We start from the raw sequence: 26,780 nt of genomic DNA, 5'->3' as shown, positions 1-26,780 counted from the left end.
AGAAGGAACAACTATGTGCCAAAAGATTGCTTATATCATAGAAAAAATTATTATTCTTTATGAAAATGAAATTGTTAGCAAATGTTTTTTCTCATAAGGAACCATCAGAAATTTCCATTTTAACCACATCCCATAGCACTTTTTTAAGCAAGATATCTATAGAGTATAATATCTGAAAAGTGTGTGTTTCAGATCTCTTCTTGCTAAGGGAATTTTTTCTTCTTTTTTTTTTTTTTTTTTTTTTTGGCAAACTCAACCCTTGTTTTTCTATCTGTCCCCACTCCTGATACCTAGATACTGATATTATTTTTGTGTCTTATAAACATAAAAAGAATAATGTCCTTGATTGGAAAAAATGTTCTCAAGGCTGCTAAATATAGCATTGTTTGGGTTTCTATTACCAACTTGAAATAATTGCTTTATGTTCTCCTGCCTGCCTCAATGTTAGGACTACCCAAGCTGTAAACAGTAATATCTATTCATTTCCCCATGAACAGATTCACATTTTTTAAGTCTAACTATCCTGTCAGGAAAATATAGTCAGTTGGTTGACATTTAGATCAAGTCAAAGAGTTGCAAGTTATTACATGGTTATCCTTTACTGCGGTGGGGGAAGGAGGCAGAGCAGAACTATTAGTACGATTACTAGCTCACAAGAAATTACTTTGGTCGGGTGTCAGAGTTACCATGACAAAACTCTCAAAGTCTAAATATTTAAAGGATGCATCCTAATGATTTAATTAGTTGTCTTGGGGTTTCAGTGGATTGAGTCAGTTAACTTAGTTTTGACATGGTCACTATTTTGATGGGCACCACACAAATTTCTAAACTTGCATAGGACTAATAAAGCCATAAACAAGTAGTTCAATTATGAAATTTTGAAAGAAAACCTATTTTAAAATGACACATACTTTGCATCAACAATGTCACAAATAATAAATGAATTTTCAAAATGCACAGATATACTTATTAAAATCATATTTATGTTTTTATATAAAACAAAACAATCTTAAATTTTTCAATTTTATTTAGATGAGGTAAGATACATGGTATATTATTACAAACTTTTTAAATTAACAGTTCAAATATGAGATACTTGCAAACTGTTTTTTAACTTACTAACTTTAACGTTTGAACTTTTAAAATTATTAAGTACTAAAGTGTTTAAAAATAAAAACAATATTTTACTTTAAACTAAAACAACAGTTTGAGATCAACGATCTGAAGTGTAAAAATTATGGAATAATGGATTATTATCCTTTACAGACATTGTAAAATGTATTTTGGTCTGGTGTTAATTCTTGGTGATATAAGTTATTGCAAACTTTTATTTAGCTCTGTACTTTTTAATGAAATACCTAAGCAATATATTGTTCAAAGATAAATAAACATATTTAAGTCACAAAACAAAAAATATAAACACACTGGAGCTTAAGTAACAGGCAGTATTTAAAAGCAAAATACTTTCATCTTGGTTAAATATTCCCCTGTAGCTTAGATTACATAATAATTTAATTGTTAACACTGAAATTAGAGAAATCAAGTTGAACTAAGGCAAATGCATTTTTAGATAAAGTTTTCAAAGAGGCAATAATTTATTAAAGCTGATATTATTGTCTGCATTCCATGCAATACTAAACACTGTATGGATGTAAAATAAGAACCAATTTGATCCTGTGGTGGTTAATAGTTGCCACATCAACTGACGAGTCTAAGTCATAAGTTAATTGAAGGCATTTGGCAGAATATTTCATTCACAACCTATGATTACAAGGAAAGTATAAATGTTCAATAGTCTTTGTGAATTCTGGGTGGCAAGGAAACCCCTACATGTAAGTGCACAGCTTTCTTACTTCTCCTCTTTCCTTTTGTTTCTATGTCCATTGACCATGTAAGGTTCTCCCTCAAAATCTTCAAATTTGAATCTCTGAATTAAAATCCCTGAGTGAGGGGCGCCTGGGTGGCTCAGTCGGTTTAAGCGCCCGACTCTTGATTTCGACTCTTGATCTCACAATTGTGAGATCAAGTGCTGCTTCCAGCTCCATGGGTGGAGCCTGCTTAAGATTCTCTCTCTCCCTCTACCCCTCCCCTGCTTTCTCTCTCTCACTCTCTCAAAAAATAAATAAAATAATAGAATAAAATATAAAATATAAAATAAAATAAATAAATAAATTCCTGAGTGAGGTAGTAATGTTTTCTTGAAGTATCCCTGGCCTCCCATTTGCACTGGGCCATGTCCTTCTTCCAAGAATGGCATGGGGCAGGCCTATGCCCTTATTTTTCTCATTAGGCATTCAAGCTTTGCATTCTTGACTGTTTGGTAAAAGCCTTGCATTTAGAAATGAACCTTTAGATAACTTTAAGTTTCCAAACATTTAAATGACATGACCCTGGGAGAAAATGGACTTAGATTCATGGTTTAAAGCCTGCCAGGAACTTGGTAAACATTTCTGAGGACCACTGGCCTGTCTGTGAGTTGATCAAACCCAGTATGAAATTGGGGATGCCCATGTAATCATTCTTTTGTACAATTCACCATTCATTTAGACTGTAAATCAGTCAATGTTTATTAAACTGCTGCTATGAGATACAAAAGATAGTTGGATAAGGTCTCTAGCCTCAAAGAGGTCATAGTCTAGTAGGGGAAAAAACAGGTGAAACTAAAGTTATAAGACTGGGTAAAACATGGCAAGAAGGAGATGCTCTAAGAAGACACTCACTGCCTAGTGCTGAAGAAGGTTCCCAGACAATGTGCCAGTAATGGGATCCTGAAAGAGAAGTAAGAATCTCTGACCATTAGAAAGGCTTTGAAGTGTTTTAAATATTGAGAAGAGAAACAAAGGAGAATAAGAAATGAAAATTTTAAATGTAAACAAAGAAGACAAAGTCCCTAAAAACTAATGTAGTGGGTCATTTTAACTCAGATCTGATCATCTGATTAATCCAAATTGCAATTACTTTAACTCAATTATTTTAAAAAATGGAAACCTTTTGACTCACCTTTTATTATTTTTTAACATCAATATACTCTGTACTCAAATGATGAAATGAGGTAAGTTCATTAAGTATTTCCCAACTGAAGGAAGTAACTCTAAGAGAAAGTCAATAAGTCATATCCTACCAACGAATAAGGAGAGAATAGATTGGTCTACAATTTGGAAGCAAAGTTTAGAGGAACTCTTTGGGAGATTCAGTTCATTTTGCAAGTTTCCTTTAGGACCTAAAAGATTTATTCTCAGGTCACCATAGGAAAACCATAAATTTGTTTGAAAATGAGGAGGGGGCATATGAGAAGCTATTCTTATTTATACAAATACAAATAAAATAGGACTTAGTATGGCTAAAATAATGATTCCCAAATTCATCCAACTGAAGATGCAGTTCAAAATTGGACAGTTTGAGGGAGATATTTTTACATCCTCAGTTTCTGCAAAGTCACTGTCCCATTTGGTAGGCATTTATTGATCCCCTCGTACATGAAAACATTCTATTAGAAGTAGTGAAGGATATGAGTAAGACATAGCCTCTGACCTCAGAATTTATAAGACAAGATTTCATGATATTTCTTGTTTCATCTTCCCTATCTCCATCAAAACCAAAAAACTTTCAATTCCTAAATTACCTTCCCATGATATCTGAAATCTGGCCCTTTATCCTCTTCACCCCAGAGACCTGCCACCATCCCCCACTCCACCCCCAGAATTTCCCAACAGTTAAACTGTGCCCCATTTTGAAAAACACAGACTCAGAAAGTAGTTTGTTATTTCCTCTTTGATTTGTATCTATGCAAGAAAGCCACAGGAACAGCTCAGTTATGGAAATTAGGCAGATGTAACAACTCCATCAGTCTGGGTTTGATGTGTGCTCAGAAACAAGACAGTAGATATGGAAGAAACACAGACCTTATGAGGCAGAGGAGAAGCCATACCTCAGTCCTGGACACCATAGGGTCTCTCTGAACAGCCTCCTCTTTGGTATTTCTTTCTTCCTATGTTGAGAAAAGTCTGAGAATGCTAGAAGTACTTTCTCCAGAAAATAAGTCTGAAGTTTCATGAAGAGAGAGGCTCCAAAAAAATATTATCTTTGATAGATAGACTTACCTAAAAGGATAAGCCCTCTCAACTGCCTTTTCCTTTGTTTTTCCATTTAGACATTTTTATGTGGACAAAAGCCTTTCTAGAAATATTTTTATCAAATTAAGACTATAATTTTTAATGTTTACATCTAAAAGTACCTACAGAAATCTAACACCCTGGTCTTCTAAAACCATAGTTAATCCAGGCCCATTTCACACATTTACTCACAGAGCTGTGATATAAGAATTATTATTAGTCCCTGTTTACAAAGGAATTTATATCTAAAATGAAGAAAAAAATAAAGAAAATAAGACTTCATCTTTGTTTTATGTGTCTCTGAAAATGCAGACTTGCAAATCAGTATTTAAAAATCTAGAGGTTTTTAGGCACATCTTTTTCTTAAGTAGAAAACTGGATGGTTATGTCCATTTTAAGATAGGCCAATATAAAAACTCCTGAAAAACAAAAACAGTTAATTTAGGAATTAACCACTTTAATGTCATGATTATATTTCTTCCCTTAACCATGGAAGCAGAACTTAAGGAAGTCTGGATTCTAAGAGGTGCAGAATAACTGAAAGTTAATAACTGGCTGCCACTGCTAATTAGAGACCAACTAAAAATCAAACTGAAGGATTTCTAAAATTAGAGAGCAAGCCAATGGGAAAATACAATTGAATTGACAGAAATCTATTTTACATATAGATTTTCAGAAACATATCCACGGGATACCTATATAGTTAATATAACAATATTTTCTACTCTCCCAAAATAATGTTTGTTATGCTCTACAAAAACATCCCAAGGAAATGTAAGAAGGATATGTGCCCATAGATGTCTTGAGTTTTTTTTAGAGAGAGAGAAGAGAAGAACTTTTATCCACACACATACAGATCTCTGTGTGCTTATCACATAATACTGATGGCCCATCCTAAACAGAATGTGTCACCTCAAAGTCTGGAGCCAGTATATCAGGTCTCAGTAGTGTTTTGTCCAAGTGAAGAGTGGGATTGGTCCTTAGGAACTGTGATTCATTAGGTGTCATTTTCCACATATTGAAATTAGAATTTTAAAACAATACTAGGAGGAAAAAAAAGGCTTGAGCTTTAAAAACTGAAATTGGCTGCATCCAACATATGTTGACAGTGCTAAAAGGCTCATTCCCCATCCCTTGATATCTTTTTTCTTTCTTGCCCTTACCTATTTATTTATTTATTTATTTATTTATTTATAAGCTTGCTATTCTCATTTTGTTGCAAGGCTGCATTTTAATTCATCTGATTCTGCAGTGTAACAAAGCCCTTTGATACCTGTGTTCATCTGTTCTCAGCTGGTGAATGAACAGCAAGAAAGCAGACCCCTCTTGAGTCCCTCCATCGATGACTTTCTTTGTGAAACCAAATCGGAGGCAATAGCAAGGCCAGTAACGTCCAACACAGCCGGTAATTCTTTCACTTTTAACTGATCCTCAAGTAGAGCTAATTTTCACTCTAGTGAAATGCATATTTTATTTCTATAATGCATTTTAAGTAGAATAATGTTTGCAACCAATGAAAGCTTAGAATATATACTATTCAACATAAAATGGTAAATCACTCTGTAATATAAAAGAAACTGCAATGTATATTACCCAACCAATTTTGCTGAATATGAGCAAATGAATCTTTTCTGTGCAGATTTACATCTTTGCATCTCAAGTCACATTACAAGGAATCTTTAAAACAAAAGCATCTATTTCAGAGTAAGGTTTTAAAGTTGTGGCTGGAAATACTTTGTATGACAAAAGTCCAAAAATGTAGGCAGCCCCTTCAAGCGGATTGAAATAACAAAATTAAAAGTCCTAGAGACTTGAAATGTTGAAGAACCGATTTCATTTTTCTGTCATGTAAATGTGTTACTTGTTTCCTCTTACAATGATTTCTTTGCATATTCTTCTGGAATTAAAACATACCCAAACAGTGAACTATCATCTGTGTAGGCACATACATATAGGCACTAATAAGTATTCATCCAATGAGTGGATGCATGATCCCACTGGTATAAATCACATCTCCTCTAGTACCCTCTGCATTTGCCAATTTTCACTGATGCCAAAACTAAGTCACTTAGTTAGGGCCCACCCCGAGGGAGCTACATAAGATGTGACCCAAAAGCTACTTTTCACCTTCTGTATCAGAGACAGCCTTTCTGCATTGATTTTATTCAGTCACCACTCACGTTCAAAGGCATCTTGTTCAAATAAGGATGAAAAAATGATGTTCAGAATCAAAGAACAAAGGCTATGTTAGATTGCAGGAAAGAATTTAATGGAGAAAGGAGAGAACAGTTTCGTGCTGCCTTGTTAAATGCATCCATTTCCCCATCATGTCCTCAGCTTGCTGTTTCCTGGTATATTTTCATTATACTTTTAGGTAAGTGAAGAAAATCACGAGTGAAGGAAATTGTGGGGTTTTTAAATGCTAAAAATTACAACGGCAAAAGTTAACACAAGATAGAAGTTTTATGCAGGAGTATAGTCTACAGTGTCTGGAGTCACAGTTCACAATGTCAAAACCCAGCTGTGCCACTTAGCAGCTCTTGTCCTTGGGAAAGTTGCTTAACTAAGTCTGTTTCCTCATCTATAATGGTAACATCTCATAGGTTACTTGGGAAGATTAAATGAAGCAATCTACGTAAGAGCTTAATACCATGTAAGCTCTAACAGATGTTACCATTACTGTTAGGTATCAGGTTAGGAAAACAGTATACCTGATGCTTCTCTGTTCAAATGCATTAACTTTCTTTATATCACACCAAAGCAATCATTTTCTAAATTCAACTATCACTTTGAGTAATCAAGCAAATAAAATTATACTTGGTACATTTAAGCAGGAAATTAGTAAGTTCAGATTTTACCTGATCAAATTTATCCTTCTTATCTATGAAACTAGAGCTCATTCCTCCAAAACTGGAGAGGAGCTTTGTGTCTCTCATTTCAGGAAAATCCATGAGAATTGGATGCACTGAGAAGTTCCCATTGTTCTAAAAAAAAAAAGCTGCAAAGGATAGAGTTCTCAGATCTTGATTCCAGTACCTTATGCACTTTCCAACTCCCACTAATGCTAAAATTAAGTCACTTAGGAAGGGCCCACCAGAGACAGCAACATAATACTTGATTCAAAAGGCACTTTCACTTTGATTTTTCCAACTATGAAAGAGATATATGAAATATTGGAGAAAAAATTCAAAAGAAGATGTAATTTCTTACGATTGCAATACTACAATATTGCCTTCTGTATACGTTTTCTAGACTTTCATGACAAGATACCACAAATTGAGTGGATTGAGCAACAGAAATTTATTGTTTTGTAATTCTGGGAACTAGAAGACCAAAATTAAGGTATCAGCAGGGCCACTCTCTCTCTAAATGTGCTCAGGAAGAAACTGTCCTGGGAAGGACAGAAAGGAAAAAACTTTCCTTTGCTGGTAGTTCATTGGCTTGTGACAGCATAACTGTAATCTTCACATGACATTCTTCCTGTGTGCATGTCTTCCTGTGTTTGTGTCTGTCTCTGTATCCAAATTTCCCTTTTTCATAAGAACACCAGCCATATTGGATTCAGCACCTCTTCTACTACAATATGACTCATCTTAACTAATTATATTTCCAACAACCCTATTTCCAAATAAAGTCACATTCCAAGGCACTAGGGGTTAAGACTTCAACATATGAGTTTTTTTACGGGGACACAGTTCAATCCACGGCACCCTCCAAAGTAGGGGTTCAAGAATAATGGTATTTTGAGATTGTGAGGTTTTCTTCTCTTGTCCTCATCACTCAGTGCATCTGGGTCACACAGATTTTTATCCTGAAGGAATACTCTTATTTGATAGTGTGTTTTTTTAATCTTAAAAGTATATCTCAAGGAGGAAACTCTGTATTTTTTTAATGACTAAGAAATACACTTTTTTCTTAAATGTTATAGAACCTACTATTGATACCTCAATATGGGACATTATTATACATCTCTAAACAGGAAAAATTTTAGCATACAAACACTTTGGAAAGAATTCCAACCTGGTCCAATAATTTTATAGCTAAGGTTTCTGGGGAAAGTATATAGTTACTATTTTCTGTCTAAATTTTTAATAAAAAAATAATTTGAAATAGAATATTGTTATTTTGTAGAATACTATGAAAGTACATTGACAAATCAGGACAGTCTTTGAACATTGTCTGTTACACCCCAGGTATTATGTATATCTTTATGCTTAAGGAATGGATATTAAACAATCTTGGAGTAAAATATGGAAGAAAACCTGCTTCTAGTTTATACCAAGTCCGTCAAGAAGACTAAGAGAGTCACTTATACCTGGCATTTTCTTCCAATAAAAAATAAAGTGTGCCACCACCTTGACATTTACTTACATATTTAAAGAACATAGTTCTTATATAAATTAGCATAAAATAAACAATATAGGAAATATTTATCTCTTCCAAATGTCACTCAAATGATAGGATTTTTTCCTCTACTGATCTTAAAAGAACATGTCAGTCTTCTGTCTCATAGAAGTTCTAAGTTATAATCTTTTTCTAAAGTATTGAATTATCTTTTTTACTTTCTGCTTGTTTCTACTTGTTCTGCTTGTTTAGGATTAACTTTTTGTCATCCAATAATGATAATATCAAGCTGATCAAATAAAGATGTTTTTAATTTTGTTGTCATTAATACCCCAAATTATCTTTAATTCATCTGTAATCTAGATGGTATCTAATTCCTTGACCCTCTCAAACTGTATCCCTACATGGTAGGTAAGGTAAGATCATTACTAATATCCTTGATTTTAAAATGACAAATAAATACATATTGTCACAGATGCAAATATCAAATGTTCAGAAAGTAACTAGACAATGGATATTTTAAGATCATGATTACATTATAGAACAACTATTTACTCTAAAATTTGCAAAAATAACTTGTTGGTCTATAATCTCCCAAAAAACCTAACATATGTCAAAGTGCAGGAAAGATTCTTTTCTAAAGACCAAGAAAAACAGGGGGTCCTTGGTTTGCATTTATCAATGTGCATAATCTAAAAAAAATTTTATCCCCAAACTTGAGCCATTAGTTGGATACGATAGAAGAAACATTTTTCATGATTTAAAAAAAATAATTTCAACTCCTTATATGGGACCTGTGTATCTGTATAAGTGACCCATATGTATAAGGGAAGAGCCACCCTTGAAGTTCACACTCATGTCACAGCCACCCAATTAAATATTTTAATTGCAAAGTTAGTGTAATATTTACAAAATACATTTCTCTGAAGCCCAAGTAGCTGTGAACCCAATGGCATGCCTCTTGAGAGAACTTAGAAATGTAGGAAGTAGCTCTAATTACATATTCAGATAAAATAAGCAAAAATTTGTTGAATTATTTAAGTCCATTTTATCTATTTGACGTCACTGGCAAAATTATTCCTAAAGGGCTTTGCTTTGTAGCCACTATACTAAAGAATACCATGTTTCTAGAATAACTGCGTAGCTTACAAAACAGAACAGAGATCTCATCAGCTCCTTGTGGCACATTCTGTGGCTACACCAATCAGGGTTGTTTCATGATCTGCTCTCTCTAACCACTCCATGTAGATTTATTCCTTAAGAGAAAAACACTAGAAATCTGAGCCTCATTATACTGTAGTGGTGTAAATAGCATTGTGCTTACCATCAAAGTATCAAATCAGAGCTTCATAATAGGTGCTATTTCATTCTAACTGTTTTAAGCAGCCTCACCTCCCACAGCCCAAGTAATCTAACATTCATAAACATCTTCAGTGCCCTGTAGGAGCCTTGCAGTTCAATACGTTGTGATCTTCAATTAGGTATCCTTGAGATAAATGGAAACAAGTGCTTACATAGCATCTTACATCTTACATCTTCAGGAAATTCTATCCAATGAAACTAGGTGATTTAAAAAAGAAGAAGTAGGGGTGCCTGGGTGGCTCAGTCGGTTAAGCATCCAACTTCGGCTCAGGTCACGATCTCACAGTTAGTGGGTTCGAGCCTCGCATTGGGCTCTGTGCTGACAGCTCAGAGCCTGGACCTTGCTTCTGATTCTGTGTCTCCCTCTCTCTTTGCCCCTCCCCTGCTCATGCTGTCTGTCTCTGTCTCTCAAAAATAAATAAGTGTAAAAAAATTTTTTTTAAAAAAGAAGCAGTTTTTGAGATTACCAACTATTTAAATTCTGCCTCAGACTACCCAAACTGCCAGATTGGGAATAACCAAAAAAATAATCAAAGCCGCACCAATATTTCTTCCAGGTTCAGATAAAGTGTAGTGAGGAGTGGTAACAAACACATGCTTGGGAGTGACAGGGCCTGTGTTTGCATCCTGGCATGGACACTGATCTACAAGCTGTATTAGTTTCCTATTGCTGCTGTAACAAATTACCACAAATTCAGTTGCTTAAAAACAACACGAGTTTATTGTCCTATAATTCTGTCAGTCAGCAGTCCTAAAATCAAGGTGTCGGCAGAGCCACATTCCTTCTGGAGGCTCTAAAGGAGAATTTGTCTCCCTGCCTTTTCCAGCTTCTGGAAGTACCTGGAATCCCTTGGCTTGTGGCCACTTCCTCCATCTCCAAAGCCAGCAACGTAGCATTTTTAAGTCTATTAGTTTCTCTCTCTCTCTCTCTTTCTCTCTCTCTCTCTCTCTCTCTCTCTCACACACACACATAAACATATACACACATTTTCACATCCACTGTAAGAGGTGGTTATCTTCATTTAGACACACAGATTCTGGAACTCAAACTTTAATGTGTCTAAGAGAATCTTTAAAATCCAGTTACAAAAATCAGCAGAACAATACCCCCTTCCATGCCAAGGTATGCCTCCTTCGAAGCCCAGATGGAACAGTGAGACCCTTATTTCAAAACTATTAACTAAAGTGCATGTGCATGCAACACACTCACACACACGTACACACACACACACACACACACACACACTTGCTAAAATGCACTTGTCTTCCTCCAGAAAGCAAAAGGCTGCATCCATCCTTGTATGCTTTTGAAATTGTAGTCCCCAGGGACTCTCTCAGCTTCAAAGCTTACCATTCAACCTCCAAGCCACCCCCTTCATCAAGTGGGTAACAAATAAGGCCTTTTGTGTGTGCCAAGCATTTGTTTCATGTTTGCTGGGAAAAGAACAAAGGAACACAGAGCTCAGAACCAACACAGGAAGTGCTCAGGCCAGTTTGGAGAGGGAAAGAATGTTACTGAGCGAAGTTTGAATTTGCGGTTCACTCTTTTAGTAATTCATGTGTTCTGAATGGTGAGAAGCAGATGTAGAATTAAATTAATACTCCATCAGTTATTATTCTGTAATAAATATACTTCCTATATACAAGTAGACAAGTCCTATATAATTTACTGCTAAAAGAAGTGTAGGAGCAAGTGACTAATTCCTAATTGTTTGTACAATTAGTAAAAAGACATATATGGCATTCCCGAGACTGTTACCCACTTCCTTCCTTCTGTTATAAGGAAATTTTGGTAGGCCTAGAATCTCTGCCAACATAATAGTGGCCTGGAAATTTCTGTTTAAACATTCAAAGAATATGAAATGAGTTACATCCTAGTCTATGTTGGCCGCTTGCCATGTTTAAATTTGAGACACCAAGCCAGGCGGCTTACCTCTAAAAGCCACTTGTTTCTCCTCACATTGAGGTTCTTGCTAGCCACATAACACTCCTCATATTTCAGAGCATCTTAGTATTGGAAGGGGGTTCCCATCTCCTCTGGAAGACTCAGAGGAGATAAGCTGATGCTCTCAGGCCATCTTATGATAAATTTACTTCATAGCATCCTCTGTAACCAATATCTTTGTCCCATTCTCTGTTTTATTCCCAGTGATGTTCCCCCTTTCTGTCAGTTTCTTGCCCAAAATAGAAAAACAACAGGGAGAATAGGAGGAGATTAACAAAAAGAAAAGCATCACAAATTGGCCACCAAAGAACGGAAATAACATTTGTTGAGTACCTATTGTATGCCTAGCACTTCACATATTCAGTATACAAATTAGATGAGTTAACCTTCACATCTTATCTAAAAGATAGACTTATTAATTCTGCACTTTTCAGAGGAGGAAATTGAAGCTCAGAGAAGTCAAGAAACTTACTCCAAGTCACACAGCTAAGCAGTGGTAGAGTCAGGTCTTTCCACTTCACCATTAACATCCCATCACTGTGATTTGTAATTGAAATCAGAAACTGAGAATTTCTCAATTCTGTATTGAGAATACAGCTTGACAAACTATCCTAAAGACGCTATAGGGGTGGTTAGCTCATGAGGACAGTGGTACTAAAGAAACCCAGGTTGTGAGTTCAACTGAGGTCTGACCCACCTTGAGTGCAAGGGGGAAGCAGATGGAAGAATGTTGAGATATCCACAAAAATCCATTCCCTACCAGGAGGACCTGCTGGGAGATCAAAGAAAAGGAGTGGTTCAGTCATAGTTGTAGATAGTGCCAGAAAGGTCTAACACAAGGATTTCTCTGTCACTTTGATGACTTTCCTAAACTAGCTGGGGGTAAAGTGATTCCAGGCCAGAAGTCAGTCTCTTCTGGTACTTGAGCTGGTAGAGAGGCAGGACTGGAGGGACCTTCCCTAATTGTAATTTTCCATTTCTCACAATGAGCTACTCAAACCCTGGTTACTTGCACTGTAAGAGAGAGGAGGATGAAGAGTTACAAAGCTTGCCTTTTTAATTCTCATTTGCCTAGTTTGCATCTGAACAAATGATTATTTCTGTCTTCATTAGAGTATTTAATACAATGTAATCAACCTGCTGGGAAGTTAAAGTGTAGCCCTTCTATGCCTTGTTATGTTGAAATTTAAATTTGCATATTAAACAGCAAAGGCATAACATGTGTACCTATTCATCAACTATGGATTATAAGATACTTCTCTAGTGTGAGCCCAAACAGCAAGCCGTTCTCTGATTGAACTGCTTAATTAAATAAAAAGTGATTAATAGCATTCCTTTATATCCTATATGCTTTAGTAGTTTGAAGTTTAAACACAAAGACATTTAAAAAGTTTTCCAAATCTTCCTCATAACTGTTTTGCAAACTTTCATCCCTGGTAAAGCTGGTCTAAGTCCTATTTTGTGGGTTTGTACTGTGCCAAGTAAAGGAGAACACACAGCAAACTTTCCAGTGTAAACACAGACCATCTTTACAAATCAACGGTCATCTAACTTAATTTCATACTTCTGACCACAATATTCTTCTGCACCCAACTGAATCCTATTTTTAAAAATAACTTCAGAGCAGTGAGTGGGCTTATCTTAACCTCTTCCATCTTTGATAGTATTGACCACAGGCTTAGATCTCCTTGACCTGAGTGAACCCGTCTCTCAAACCCAAACCAAAGCCAAGAAGTTGGAGGCCTCATCGAAAACCTCATCCCTCAAGAAAAAGGCTGATGGATCTGAACTCATCAGTGCAGATGCTGAGCAGAGAGGCCAGCCTCTCCGAGGCCCAGAGACTTCATCCTTAGATTTAGGTAAGGTAATAGCATGTGTCGCCTGCTGCTTGCCCCTGCCTTAATACAAGGAAATTCCACAAATGACATTAAAACCATGGGAAAGGAGTAGAAAAGATTAATTCCATGTAGGAAATGGGCAGCACACACTTTTGTTCTTGGATTAAATAGCAGTTGGGGCATCCAATTTTGCATAACTGATGTGGATTCATTCATTTATTTATTCAACCCACATGTGTCGAATTCTTGATAGATGGCAGGTGCCATATGAGGCATTGGAGTTACAAGTAAGAATAACACATGAATCTTGCTCTCTAGGAGAATTTAGTCTAGATTGGGAGGTAGCCAGTTGAGAGAGAGAGAAAACAACTTTAACACAAGGTCCAGGAACAGCCAGCCAGAACATGTAACATGCATGGGGATGTATCTGATACAATAATAACAGCTACCATTTATTGATGGCTTATAATCTCCAGGACTATGCTTGCATGATTTACATGTATTAGCCCATTAATTCATCATAACTCTGTAATAAGTGAGGAACCAGGTTTTCAAATTTAAATAATCTGCCCAAGATCTCAATATAAGAAAGAGCTAGAATTTGAGCCTAGTTCTGATTAACGTCAAAGCCCATCCTGTTTTCTACTGTACATCTTCCTGAAAAAGGAAAGCTTAACTCATCTCATGCAAACAGTCAAATTAAGGTCTGCTTTATCAGGAGAAAGAAAAACGACAAGTATTTCAGAACATGTCCCCTCTCCCCTGCCATGTCCCTCTCTGAGGCCTTTGTCTTTGGAGAAAAACTTTATAAGTATCTCCAGTACTTCCTCACTATCCATGTGTTCTAGGTTTAGTCAGTTGTACAAATGAATAAATGAAATTTACACACTTATTTAAGGATATATTAAGTTCATAACAATATAACACAATAAACTTAAAAATGAGACTTTTATGTCTCTGATTTTAAGAAGATGTTCTGTGAAGAAGTAATAAAAATACTTAAAGAACTATGGAGGACATTGACGACCTCCTACCTTTCTATAAATTAAACCTATCTTTCTATAAATTAAAAAACTGGACCCCAAGGCTGTTTAAGTTATTTATTTACAGTCACACACTTATTAATGAAAATGAACCCAGCCAAGTTCTTTAACTGTAAGAATTAAACCACAGGGGAAAAAATTGTTCTAGCATTCTCTTGACTTTCTCCATTGCATCTTTACTTTCTCTTCCCATTATTAATTCACTCCTTTGATGAACTTAATCAGTTTATACAAAACCTGTGAAAAGTGTTCCACTTTCTTCTCACCTCCTTTTAACAGTGAGTCTCGGGGCGCCTGGGTGGCTCAGTTGGTTGGGCGTCTGACTTCGGCTCAGGTTATGATCTCACGATTCGTGAGTTCGAGCCCCGCGTCAGGCTCTGTGCTGACAGCTCAGAGCCTGGAGCCTGTTTCAGATTCTGTGTCTCCCTCTCTCTCTGACCCTCCCCCGTTCATGCTCTCTCTCTCTCTGTCTCAAAAATAAATAAAAAACATTAAAAAAAAAAAAGGGAGGCTCATCTCTTTAAACAGATTTTTTTTCATTTTTTTTCATTTATTTCTTTTTTTTTTAATTTACATCCAAGTTAGCATATAGTGCAACAATGATTTAAGGATTAGATTCCTTAATGCCCCTTACCCATTCAGCCCATCCCCCCTCCCACAACCTCTTCACCAACCCTCTGTTTGATCTCTATGTTTAAGAGTCTCTTATGTTTTGTCCCTTTCCCTGTTTTTATATTATTTTTGCTTACCTTCCCTTAAATTCATCTGTTTTGTATCTTAAAGTCCTCATATGAGTGAAGTCATATATTTGTCTTTCTCTGACTGACTAATTCGCTTAGCATAATACCCTCCAGTTCCATCCACGTAGTTGCAAATGGCAAGATTTCATTCTTTTTGATTGCCGAGTAATACTCCACTGTATATATATGCCACATCTTCCCGGATATTTGGGCTCTTTCCATACTTTGGCTATTGTTGATAGTGCTACTATAAACATGGGGGTGCATGTGCCCCTTCGAAACAGCACACCTATATCCTTTGGATAAATACCTAGTAGTGCAATTGCTGGGTGGTAGGGTAGTTCTATTTTTAATTTTTTGAGGAACCTCCATACTGTTTTCCAGAGAGGCTGCACCAGTTTGCACTCCCACCAGCAGTGCAAAAGAGATCCTCTTTCTCTGCATCCTCATCAACATCTGTTTTTCCTGAATTGTTAATGTTAGCCATTCTGAAAGGTGTGAAGTGGTATCTCATTGTGGTTTCCATTTGTATTTTCCTGATGATGAGTCATGTTGAGCATTTTTTCATGTGTCTGTCAGCCATCTGGATGTCTTTGGAGAAGTGTCTATTCATGTCTTTTGCCCATTTCTTCACTGGATTCTTTGTTTTTTGGGTGTTGAGTTTGATAAGTTCTTTATAGATTTTGGATATTACCCCTTGGTCTGATATGTCGTTTGCAAATATCTTCTCCCATTTCATCAGTTGCCTTTTAGTTTTGCTGATTGTTTCCTTCACTGTGCAGAAGTTTTTATTTTGTTGAGGTCCCAATAGTTCACTTTTGCTTTTGTTTCCCTTGCTTCTGGAGACGTGTTGAGTAAGAAGTTGCTATGGCCATGGTCAAAGAAGTTTTTGCCTGCTTTCTCCTCTAGGATTTTGATGGCTTCCTGTCTTACATTTAGGTCTTTCATTCATTTTGAGTTTATTTTTGCGTATGGTGTAAGAAAGTGGTCCAGGTTCATTTTTCTGCATGTCGCTGTCAAGTTTTCCCAGCACCATTTGCTTAAGAGATTGTCTTTATTCCATTGGATATTCTTTCCTGCTTTGTCAAAGATTAGTTAGCCATACGTTTGTGGGTCCATTTCTGGGTTCTGTATTCTGTTGATTGATCTGAGTGTGTTTTTGTGCCAGTACCATTCTGTCTTGATGATTACAGGTTTGTAATACATCTTGAAGTTCGGGATTGTGTTGCCTCCAGCTTTGGTTTTCTTTTTTAAGATTGCTTTGGCTATTTGGGGTCTTTTCTGGTTCCATACAAATTTTAGGATTGTTTGTTCTAGCTCTGTGAAGAATGCTGGTGTTATTTTGATAGGGATGGCATAAACAGAATTTCTTTTTATAAACATGCCAGAAGTGTCTCAAAGTCACCTCCTTAGCTAGAGGCAGGTAGGATAGTACTCTATATGTTCATTCCATGGGGGTTCCATGGACTCATACACAGGATTCAGAATGCACACAGCTCTTGAAACAAATTCAGGTAAAAGAACTTGATTGTTTAACTATAAGTAAACCAATGTTTCTTAATGGGTCTCATTTTTATTTAGCTGCACATGTTTTTTTTTTTTAATTTTTTTTCAACGTTTATTCATTTTTGGGACAGAGAGAGACAGAGCATGAATGGGGGAGGGGCAGAGAGAGAGGGAGACACAGAATCGGAAACAGGCTCCAGGCTCTGAGCCATCAGCCCAGAGCCCAACGCGGGGCTCGAACTCGCGGACCGCGAGATCGTGACCTGGCTGAAGTCGGACGCCTAACCAACTGAGCCACCCAGGCGCCCCATAGCTGCACATGTTTTAATTAATTTTCATGCAACCTTAAAACACTGGTTTTAGGTTTAGGAGCATCAGTTGAGTGAAGTTCACTTGTATAAAACTTCTTAATCTTGATCTCTCTTCTGTCTGTATCTCATATTCCACTGTTCTTTTACCCCTTTCCCATCTCCTTCATAGACATTCAAACACAACTGGAAAAATGGGATGATGTTAAGTTTCATGGAGATCGAAATAGCAAGGGGCATCCAATGGCAGAAAGAAAATCATGCTCTTCTAGAACTGGATCAAAGGAACTCTTATGGTAAGATATTGTAATATCAGAAAATAGCTATTGATGTGTCAACTGTATGGGTATTTCTCCTATGTACTGAAATAGCCAATGAGTTAAATCAATCCAAATACTTGGTGCCATGTATAACCCCCTATGTTTCAATGTTATCATAGCTTCTAAAACTAAGTATTAAATCTGAATTGTCAAAAATTCAACCAATAATGACTTTGGTAGATTCACAACCAGTATTCAATATTTCTTTAATATTTGTTGATAATTTTCTGAATGTGTAACTGAGCCGATCAATAAAAATAGGTTTATGTATGTACATACATATGTGTGCATATTCAATATATTATATGAATGGCAGTTAAATTAAATGTTTCTGGTTACACAGGTAACCTTTTCTGACTATCTTAATCATCATTGTCAGATAATACACTAATTAAGAACAATCTGTGGGTGCTCATGAGAAAAATTGGCCACCTGAATTTTACCATGTTTTTAAGTCTTCCTGAAGGGCAACATGTTTCAGTCTCCTGTTGCCCCTTGCACATCTCCACTTATGGTGACATTTCAAATTCTGTGTAAAGATCAAATCACACCTGGGTCACTGTGAGACACTCCCCTCCCAAAATACTTTTAATAAAGCAGAACTGTTTGTAAGAAAAATGGGATTGTGTTTATTTACTTTTTGTACATAATTGAACTGAATTCTAAATCAATCAGATTTAGATTATGCCTAGCACACTGCAGCCACTTAAACTTCAAACGTGGTTGTGTAAAATTATATAAAAGCTCTCTTTTTCATCAAAACTCTGATGAGAGCTTTGTTATCATGACTCTCAATGATCCAAATTAACTCAGTTTCTTGACTGTCTTCCTAGTTGAATTTGTTTCTTGATGTAATCTCCTTTTTTCATCCCCTCTAGGTCCTCAGAACACAGATCTCAACCAGAACTAAGTGGTGGGAAAAGCGCCCTGAACTCTGAGTCGGCTTCAGAATTGGAATTAGTGCCTCCAACACAGGTCACAAAGCTGATTCTTTAATCCACCCACCTTTTCTAATAGATAATTTATATCATAAAAATTTTATTTAAATTTTCCCCAAAAAAAGTTTGAAGTATTTTTTTCTGTATTTCATATGCTTTCTCAGTAATCTGTCTCAAAGCTTGAGACAACTAATGATATATGTGTCTATTTGGCTGGAACATGTCTCAACGAATTCACTATATATTTAGCACTTTTTCTTTGTTCTACCATTTACTTTTCCATTGTTTTGCAATATAAAATCTCTTCTACTCAAGTATTAGCAAAATTTTTATAACAAAACACAAAAAAGAGGAACTTACCTATTGACTCTTCATTCACATGTATGCCCTGTGGACCAAGGTACTTACATATCAGGATCCTGACTGTCACATTAAAGTAAATTTCATGTTGAAGAATTAATAATTACAGTATTAGCAGTAATTATAATAGTAAGAGCTACCATTTGTGAATGCCCACTAAGTATTAGGAACTTTACTATGTGCTTTTAATATGTTACATCCAATACTCAAATAATCCTATGAATTGTTATTAGCTTCATTTTAAGGATCCTTTAAAGAGTCTTGGTAAATTCAAAATCCTTTTTCTGAGACACCCAACTAGTCACTGATGGAAGTATGGTATGAACCGGATCTATCTGTCCACTACTTGACCCTCAACTCCAGTGTAACTGGCTTGTCTCTAACTAGTTCTCTCCTTTGAGTAAAACTACAAAGAAGGCCAAAGTCAGCCTCAATCTTTTCATTGGCACAAACACTCTTTAAGGATGCAGCCTTGATCTAAAACCACAAAGATCTCTTAAGAAATGTGTCCACATTCATGCATTCTGCAATCTAGTTGAAAGTAAGTGAGATGGGGGGCGCCTGGGTGGCGCAGTCGGTTAAGCATCCGACTTCAGCCAGGTCACGATCTCGCGGTCCGTGAGTTCGAGCCCCGCGTCGGGCTCTGGGCTGATGGCTCAGAGCCTGGAGCCTGTTTCCGATTCTGTGTCTCCCTCTCTCTCTGCCCCTCCCCCGTTCATGCTCTGTCTCTCTCTGTCCCAAAAATAAATAAATGTTGAAAAAAAAAAATTTAAAAAAAAAAAAAAAAAAAAAAGAAAGTAAGTGAGATGGAGTAAGCAAGAGAAATTTTCTTGAATTTACTAGATCAGACTAAGAGATACTGTGAGGTGAAGTAAAGGGATAATTATGATAATAGCAAATATTATTGATTGTTATGATAAAGTCTTCTAATAATACATGTTAGCTCATTTGATCCTGACAAATAGCTATATGAGGTAAGTTAATTTATTACCCCTATTTCGTAGATGGGAAACTAAGACACAGTGAGATTAGGAAAATTGTCCATGCACCCAGAACTGGTAAGCGGCCTAGAGCAGGAGGACACAGATAAGAAATGTTGAGGCAATGGAAGGCCACTGGAATCAACCACTAAGAGAACTGACTCCTGTCCCCATTTCTAACATTCACTGGAGAGGAGTGGGCATTACTGCTTCCAGGACTCTGCTGGAAAACAAGTCAGCTCACTTCCAGAACAAATAAACCTAGAAAGCTTAATGAATTGTAAATATAGCATAAAAATGTATTTTCATCCTCTGTATTCATTCTGTATTTTTTTAATTGATAACATTTATTAGAGAAACATTCTTATTAAGTGCATTAGAGATTTAGATTCAGCTAAAGTAATTGGTACTGTTTCATAACCTGGAATCCTTGGAAAAATTTAATGTAGCAATAGAACATTTGTTTCTGTAGAGCGGGAGATTTGGCACAGGTGGGCTGTGTTCTACCCAACGCTGGAGGGGCAGAGGATCAACTGGGGCCCTCAGTTGCCGTGGAGACCCACAATGCATTTATCTTGTTATTCCAATGACTGCTCCTCTCCTGCTGGTTGTCTGATTTCATCCCACCACAGCATCCTTCCTCTTGCTCACTGGTGTGCCTTTAAGCAAACACAATGTGCTTTGGAAAATTTGTGTGGGATTCCTGATATTGTCCTCCAAAACATAATTTAAAATGCACCGTGACAGTTCTGTCTAGATAAATTGTCATGAATCCTTTACAGGCTCACCAATTATATGTAAAGAATTTATCCCTTCATTTGTTTTTGTTTTTTTTTGTGTGTTTGTGACGCTTATCCATTTTTGAGAGACAGAGCACAAGCAGGGGTGGGGCAGAGAGAGAGAGGGAGACACAGAATCTAAAGCAGGCTGCAGGCTCTGAGCTGTCAGCACAGAGCCCAAAACAGGGCTCGAACTCACAGTGAGATCATGACCTGAGCCGAAGCTGGATGCTCAAACGACTGAGCCACCCAGGCGCCACCCCCCCCCTTAATTTGCTTTTTTAAAAACACTGCATGCTTTTCAAGATTTTTCTAAACTAGGAAAATCATAATCTCCTAGTTTTAAGTCTACCGTATGGTTAAATGAGGACAATTTCATGAATTGGGGAACTTAATCATCTGAAATACTAAATCACTCAAATAAAGCAGCAAGAGCATAGGCTGATTAACCTAATTGTAATAAAAGACAGGAAGGTGTTTTAACCGTTAGAAACATACTGCCCTTAAATATATGATCTTTCTAGGTAGATAAGATGATGAAGGTGATATAAAAATTCAACTTAAAACTGGCTTGCAGACTATTCAAATAAACGATTTCAGCTTACCAAAACTTATTTCTGCTCCACTATCACACAGATAGCTCATGGGAAAATCAAGGAAATGTTTTCTTCTCTCTCAAACCAACGTAAATTATCTTAGGTTCAACAGGTAACAGGTGAGGAGCTATTTGCAAGCTTTATTTAAAAATCATATTTCAGGGGCGCTTGAGTGGCTTAGTCAGTTATGTGCCAACTTTGGCTCAGGTCATGATCTTGCAGTTGATAAGTTTGAGCCCCACGTCAGGCTCTGCGCTGACAGCTGGGAGCCAGGAGCCCGCTTCAGATTCTGTGTCTCCCTCTCTCTCTGCCCCTTCCCTTCTTGCACTCTCTTTCTCTCTCTCTCAAAAATAAATAAACATTAAAAAAAATTTTAATCATATTTCAAAAAAATTATATTTCAGAATCACAAAGAAAATGGAGAATTCTTATATCAGTTCCTTTTCTTTTCAAAATGGAGAACAGGAAAAGCATAGTCTGGTCTCTTTCAAATAGTGTTTTGAATACACTAATCAGTGGCAGGAGATTATGATAAATTATATAATCTCTATGTATTTAAGAATAAAGTTTCGGGGCATCAGGGTGGCTCAGTCAGTTAAGCGTCAGATTTGGCTCAGGTCATGATCTCGTGGTTTGTGGGTTCGAGCCCATGTCAGGTTCTGTGCTGATAGTTCAGAGCCTGGAGCCTGCTTTGGATTCTGTGCCTCCCTCTCTCTCTGCCCCTCCCCTGCTTATTCTCTCTCTCTCTCTCTCAAAGATAAATAAACATTAAAAATTAAAAAAAAAATAATAAAACAATAAAGTTTCTTGACACGCAACCAGTGTAATTAGTATTCCCTGAAGTTAATTGTTTAAAGAAATCATACAATCTGAAAAATTAGAAAACGCTTGAAATGTTGAGGCAAAACACAGGTAATGATGTAAAATTAGCTTTTTCTATAAGTGGGTTGAGATAGAGGTGGGGCAAAAGAAAATGAACCCAGCTTTTGCTGGAAAGTGACAGTTAAGCATTTCTTTGCCAAGTCTGGACACTGGAAGGATAGCTCCAAGACGGGTTCTTGCCAATTGAAGTTGGACTTAATGAGAAGCTGCAGGAACCAGGCTCTCCAGTACTTAGTCATAGTTATGCTGCTCTCTGATTTTGCTGACCTCCACATAGAAAATGCTTCCTTCCATATAATCATAATTCCATCAAGTTGGCAGTATCCCAAACCAGAACAATTGCAACTTTTAAAAAAATTTTTTTTGACATTTATTTATCTTTGAGAGACAGAGACAGAGACAGAGTGTGAGAGGGGTAGGGGCAGAGAGAGAGGGAGACACAGAATCTGAAGCAGGCTCCAGGCTCAGAGCTGTCAGCACAGAGCCCTACGTGGGGCTTGAACTCACAAGCTGTGAGATCATGACCTGAGTTGAAGTGAGACGCTCAACCCACTGAGCCACCCAGGCGCCCCTGAACAATTGTAACTTTAAGATACAAGTGCATTGGGGCGCCTGGGTGGCGCAGTCGGTTAAGCGTCCGACTTCAGCCAGGTCACGATCTCGCGGTCCGTGAGTTCGAGCCCCGCGTCGGGCTCTGGGCTGATGGCTCAGAGCCTGGAGCCTGTTTCCGATTCTGTGTCTCCCTCTCTCTCTGCCCCTCGCCCGTTCATGCTCTGTCTCTCTCTGTCCCAAAAATAAATAAACGTTGAAAAAAAAAATTTATAAAAAAAAAAAAAAAGATACAAGTGCAGATATGTTTTCTAAATTCTTAAAGGAGCAATACAAACAGAAATGCATTCTTAATAGCTGTCCTATTACACACCTCATGTGTATAAATGAAATATTTCAAACATATTATTTGAAATTCTTGCAATAATCTTGGAAATTAATATCCCCATTTCTCACATGAGAAATTCACCTTGAAGAGAAGTAGCAAAGAGAAGAAGAGCCAGCCTTCAAATCACCCATCAGCTTCTAAAGCCCTGTTCCTACCCACAAGCCACCTCATATCAACTACACCAAGCTTATTCACCCGAGAGAACTCACAAACCATCTATTTCCCTTCTCATTGCAGTCCCTGATTATTACTTACATTTCTAGGATTAAGATGAGTTAAGGGATTTTAAAGAATATCACTTTCTTCCAGAAGCTTTGTAAGATAAATTAGGATTGCCATCGGATCTGAGGCCATGCACAATTTTGTTCCTCCCTCCCAAATTCATTCTGAACCTCTACTCTCTGCAATACTAATAGTTTGCATTTAAGCCCATTTCAGTTCAGCAAATGTGATTGAATGTCAACCCTCCAAAAGCTACAAGTAAGGCAGTGAAAAAATTAGAAAAAGGAGTTCAATTATAAGAAGTATCAAGACCTTATGTCTATTAGAAACAATTAGATGATACGCTATGTAGTTTTGCTTGTTGGAAGACAGTGCAGGATCCACATCAACATCCCTTTCTCCCTCTTGAGAGCACACCAATGAGGTGTGAGTGAGCTACCAATGAGGAAGGAAGCAAAGATAGAAGGAAGGGGCAAAGAAAAGGCAGAAGGGCAAGAACAGCAGGAAGGCAAGAAGGAAGGAAAGAAATATGGAAGATCGCTTTCAGCATAGTAGGAAATCTGCACATAGTAGGGACTCAACAAATACTTGCTGAAGTGGAAAAATAAGAGAATACTAACAGAGGAGAAACATCTCTTGTCAAATTTAACAATTCGAAAGTAGTGGCTAATTATTGTTTAACTAAAGAGCAGATCAAAATAAAAATAACGTAACAAAATTTTATTCTTTTATCATTTTGGAAGCTAGTTTCAAAAATAATTTTTAGTTACTCATGATAATAGACTATTCCTCTCTTTTCAAAATCAGCACTGATTTGCTTCAATGTTCTACAACATAGAATTTCATAATGGTACGGAGATGGGAACCATATGTGCCCGCCTTGCACAAAGCTCTAGAAATTTGCTCTGACACATAAGGTACGACTTTTTTGTGTGTACCTTCAACAATAAATATCTGTTGACTGATCAAGAAAAAAAACTGTGACCATCTCAATGAGGCAAGAGTTTATCTGTTCTGTGTAAGGAACCAATTAGTCTCAGGGCACCTGTGTGGCTCAGTCAGTTAAGCGTCCAACTCTTAATTTTAACTCAGGTTATGATCGCACAGTTTGTGAGTTTGAGCCCCATGTTGGGCTCTGTACTGATACTGTGGAGCCTACTTGGGATTCTCTGTCTCCCTCTCTCTCTGCCCCTCCCCTACTCACGTGTGTGTGTGTGTGTGCACATGCTCCCTCCCTCTCTCTCAAAATAAATCAATTAATTAAAAAGAATCTAACTAGTCTCTATTAAACACTAAACAAAAGTGCTCTAGATACAGATAATTTTTAAATGAATTTCTAAAGTCACACCTGACAAGCACTAACCAGAAAGGTGATAACAAAAGCCAAGTTTTATAGCACTTACTATGTACTGAGCATTTTGTGTGTGCATTTACATGAGTTATTGTACTCAATTCTTGTATGGACTCTATAAGTGAATATACATTTTGCAGGTGAGAATACTGAGGATTATAGAGATTAAGTAATTTGTCCAAGGTCACCAGTTACTATTAAATCCAACCAGGATTTGGCCCCAGGCAGTCTGACTCCAAAGATTATGCTTTTAAATACTGTGTTATGCTGTTACCCAAAGTCTGCTAGTTGTTATAAGATATTTTTCCTTTCTACAGTTAAGCAGCTCCCATTCCCCATCAATCTCTTTTGAAAAGATACTGAGATTTTTAAAACTGTGTTTTGCTAGGAAATCTCTAGCAGTAATGTAAAGGCAATTGTATAAGGAGTTACGAAAGACGGACATAGAGGTTAGCCAATGGTTATTATGCTAGGACAACCACAGCTACAAATACAGTAATTTTCAAATCATAATTTTGAATAAAGAGAATAAAACAATATTCTTAAAGAGTTATTTAATTCTTCTTATCCTTCACCCAGTGCTTATCATTCAGAACAAACAGCAGCTGGAAGAAAAAAACAAATCCTTTTTCTTTAGAGAGTGTAATACCTTAAAATCCAATTAGCTTAAACCAATTAAAATACTATTTTTAAAGCTAAGGCAATTCCAGGAGGTTGTTGTAACTGTGGAGCATTTTTCAAAATCATGCGATGATGCAAAGTAATGCCGACATCAGAGTATATTTGTAAACTCCGGAGTTCCACTCGCCTACATGGAATGTCAGCATCTGATCAGAAGTTCTCATCGTGGGGCCCTACATCAGCAGTATCAGCATCACCTGGGAACTTGTTAGAAATGCAGATTCTGGCCCCCACTCCCACACCTACACGTACTGAAGCAGAAACCCTGGTTGTGGGGCCCAGCAATCTGTGTCTGGACAAGACTTCCAAATGATTCTGATGCCCACTCAAGCTTGAGAACTACTAATATAGCCACTGTGATACCAAAACAGCCACAACTCAAATTTATGGCTATCATTGTTTTGCTGACCATTCCTCTAGTCAAGTACTAAACAATATCTGCAGCTTACCAGCATTGCTTATCTGTTTTCCCAGATGACAGTTTTTTTGCCTGTAAAGAAATTAGATAAAAAAAAAAAAGTCTTGGTTGAAAGAAAGGCTGATCTTTAGGTGTTAGAATCCGTATTTCACTGTCAATCCTAAACTAGCATGTCTGGGGGCTGAAAAGTTTCAGAACCTTTTTAGTTGCATATTACTCTTGGCTTGAAAACTGCCTTTGTTTGCAGTGTTTTTCTATATTTTATAACATTTAGCTTAGCTTCCTTGGACAAAATAAATGGCTTTAAAATGTGAGGTAGACAATAACTTGTCTTAGTAATGACTTAAGGCCTTTCTAACTAGGTGGAAAATAGCACTTACCTAAATAGTAACTGTACTACTGAAATAAAATTTCATTTGCACAGTAGGATTCTGTTTACACTTGCTGTTTTAAGCGGCAAAGAGAATATGAACTGTAAGTCTAGAATCCTGAGAGAGAGATTTTGCCTCTTCTTCCTGATATATGGTGCCCTTTGCGTCCTGTGATTCATAATCCACTTGGGTCGTGAAACATTGATGAAGGGAAGCCAGTGACAGTAATGGAGTTCTGTTAGGTCAGGCTTCACAGGCAAGACAGATCATATTTCACTGGTAAAAAGTGCCTCTAATAAAAGGAGATGCCTTGGGACAAAAATATCAGTGCTTTCTCTTTCTTCTCATGCCATTCATGGGTCATTTATGACATTATATAAATACACAGCTTATTTCTCACCATGTGTCCACATTTTTAAAATTTATTTGTTTATTTCATTAATGAGGGAACCAGCAGGAAGACAAAAGAGTTAGTTCCAAAGTAAAGGAACAGAGATGGTTGGGAAAGAAATGCCAGAAAAAGATTTCCAAGTTTGATACAAGATTGGTTAACTTTCTACAAGACAATAAGCTCATATCATCTTTGGTGTTAACTTTGTTGCCAGGCTATACCATCCTAACGACTTACCAGTTTTAAAAATTTGCAAACCATCTGCACCTTTATATTTGTAAAGTGACCGAAATGTATTGTGACCCAAGAGTGTCAGATAAGGGTGATAGCGGGATGAACAGCCGTCCCCAAAAGAT

The 26,780-nt window shown here is 36.9% G+C and overlaps 1 protein-coding gene across 3 annotated transcripts in view; it reads left to right on the top strand.

Moving 5' to 3' along the window:
- PEX5L (peroxisomal biogenesis factor 5 like) overlaps positions 1 to 26,780 on the top strand; it is a 223,991-nt gene that overhangs the window by 130,975 nt on the left and 66,236 nt on the right. For all 3 annotated transcript variants that reach the window (XM_030329908.1, XM_030329907.1, XM_030329906.1), the window contains 4 exons: positions 5,406 to 5,517; positions 13,428 to 13,622; positions 17,371 to 17,494; positions 18,397 to 18,493. In XM_030329908.1, the coding sequence (XP_030185768.1) occupies positions 5,406 to 5,517; positions 13,428 to 13,622; positions 17,371 to 17,494; positions 18,397 to 18,493 (528 nt within the window). The remainder of the gene's footprint in view (positions 1 to 5,405; positions 5,518 to 13,427; positions 13,623 to 17,370; positions 17,495 to 18,396; positions 18,494 to 26,780) is intronic.

This window comes from Lynx canadensis, chromosome C2 (assembly GCF_007474595.2).
Source record: "Lynx canadensis isolate LIC74 chromosome C2, mLynCan4.pri.v2, whole genome shotgun sequence".
Taxonomy (NCBI): domain Eukaryota; kingdom Metazoa; phylum Chordata; class Mammalia; order Carnivora; family Felidae; genus Lynx; species Lynx canadensis.
The sequence above is the reverse complement of the archived record's forward strand: the minus strand, read 5'-3'. Positions and strand labels throughout refer to the sequence as shown.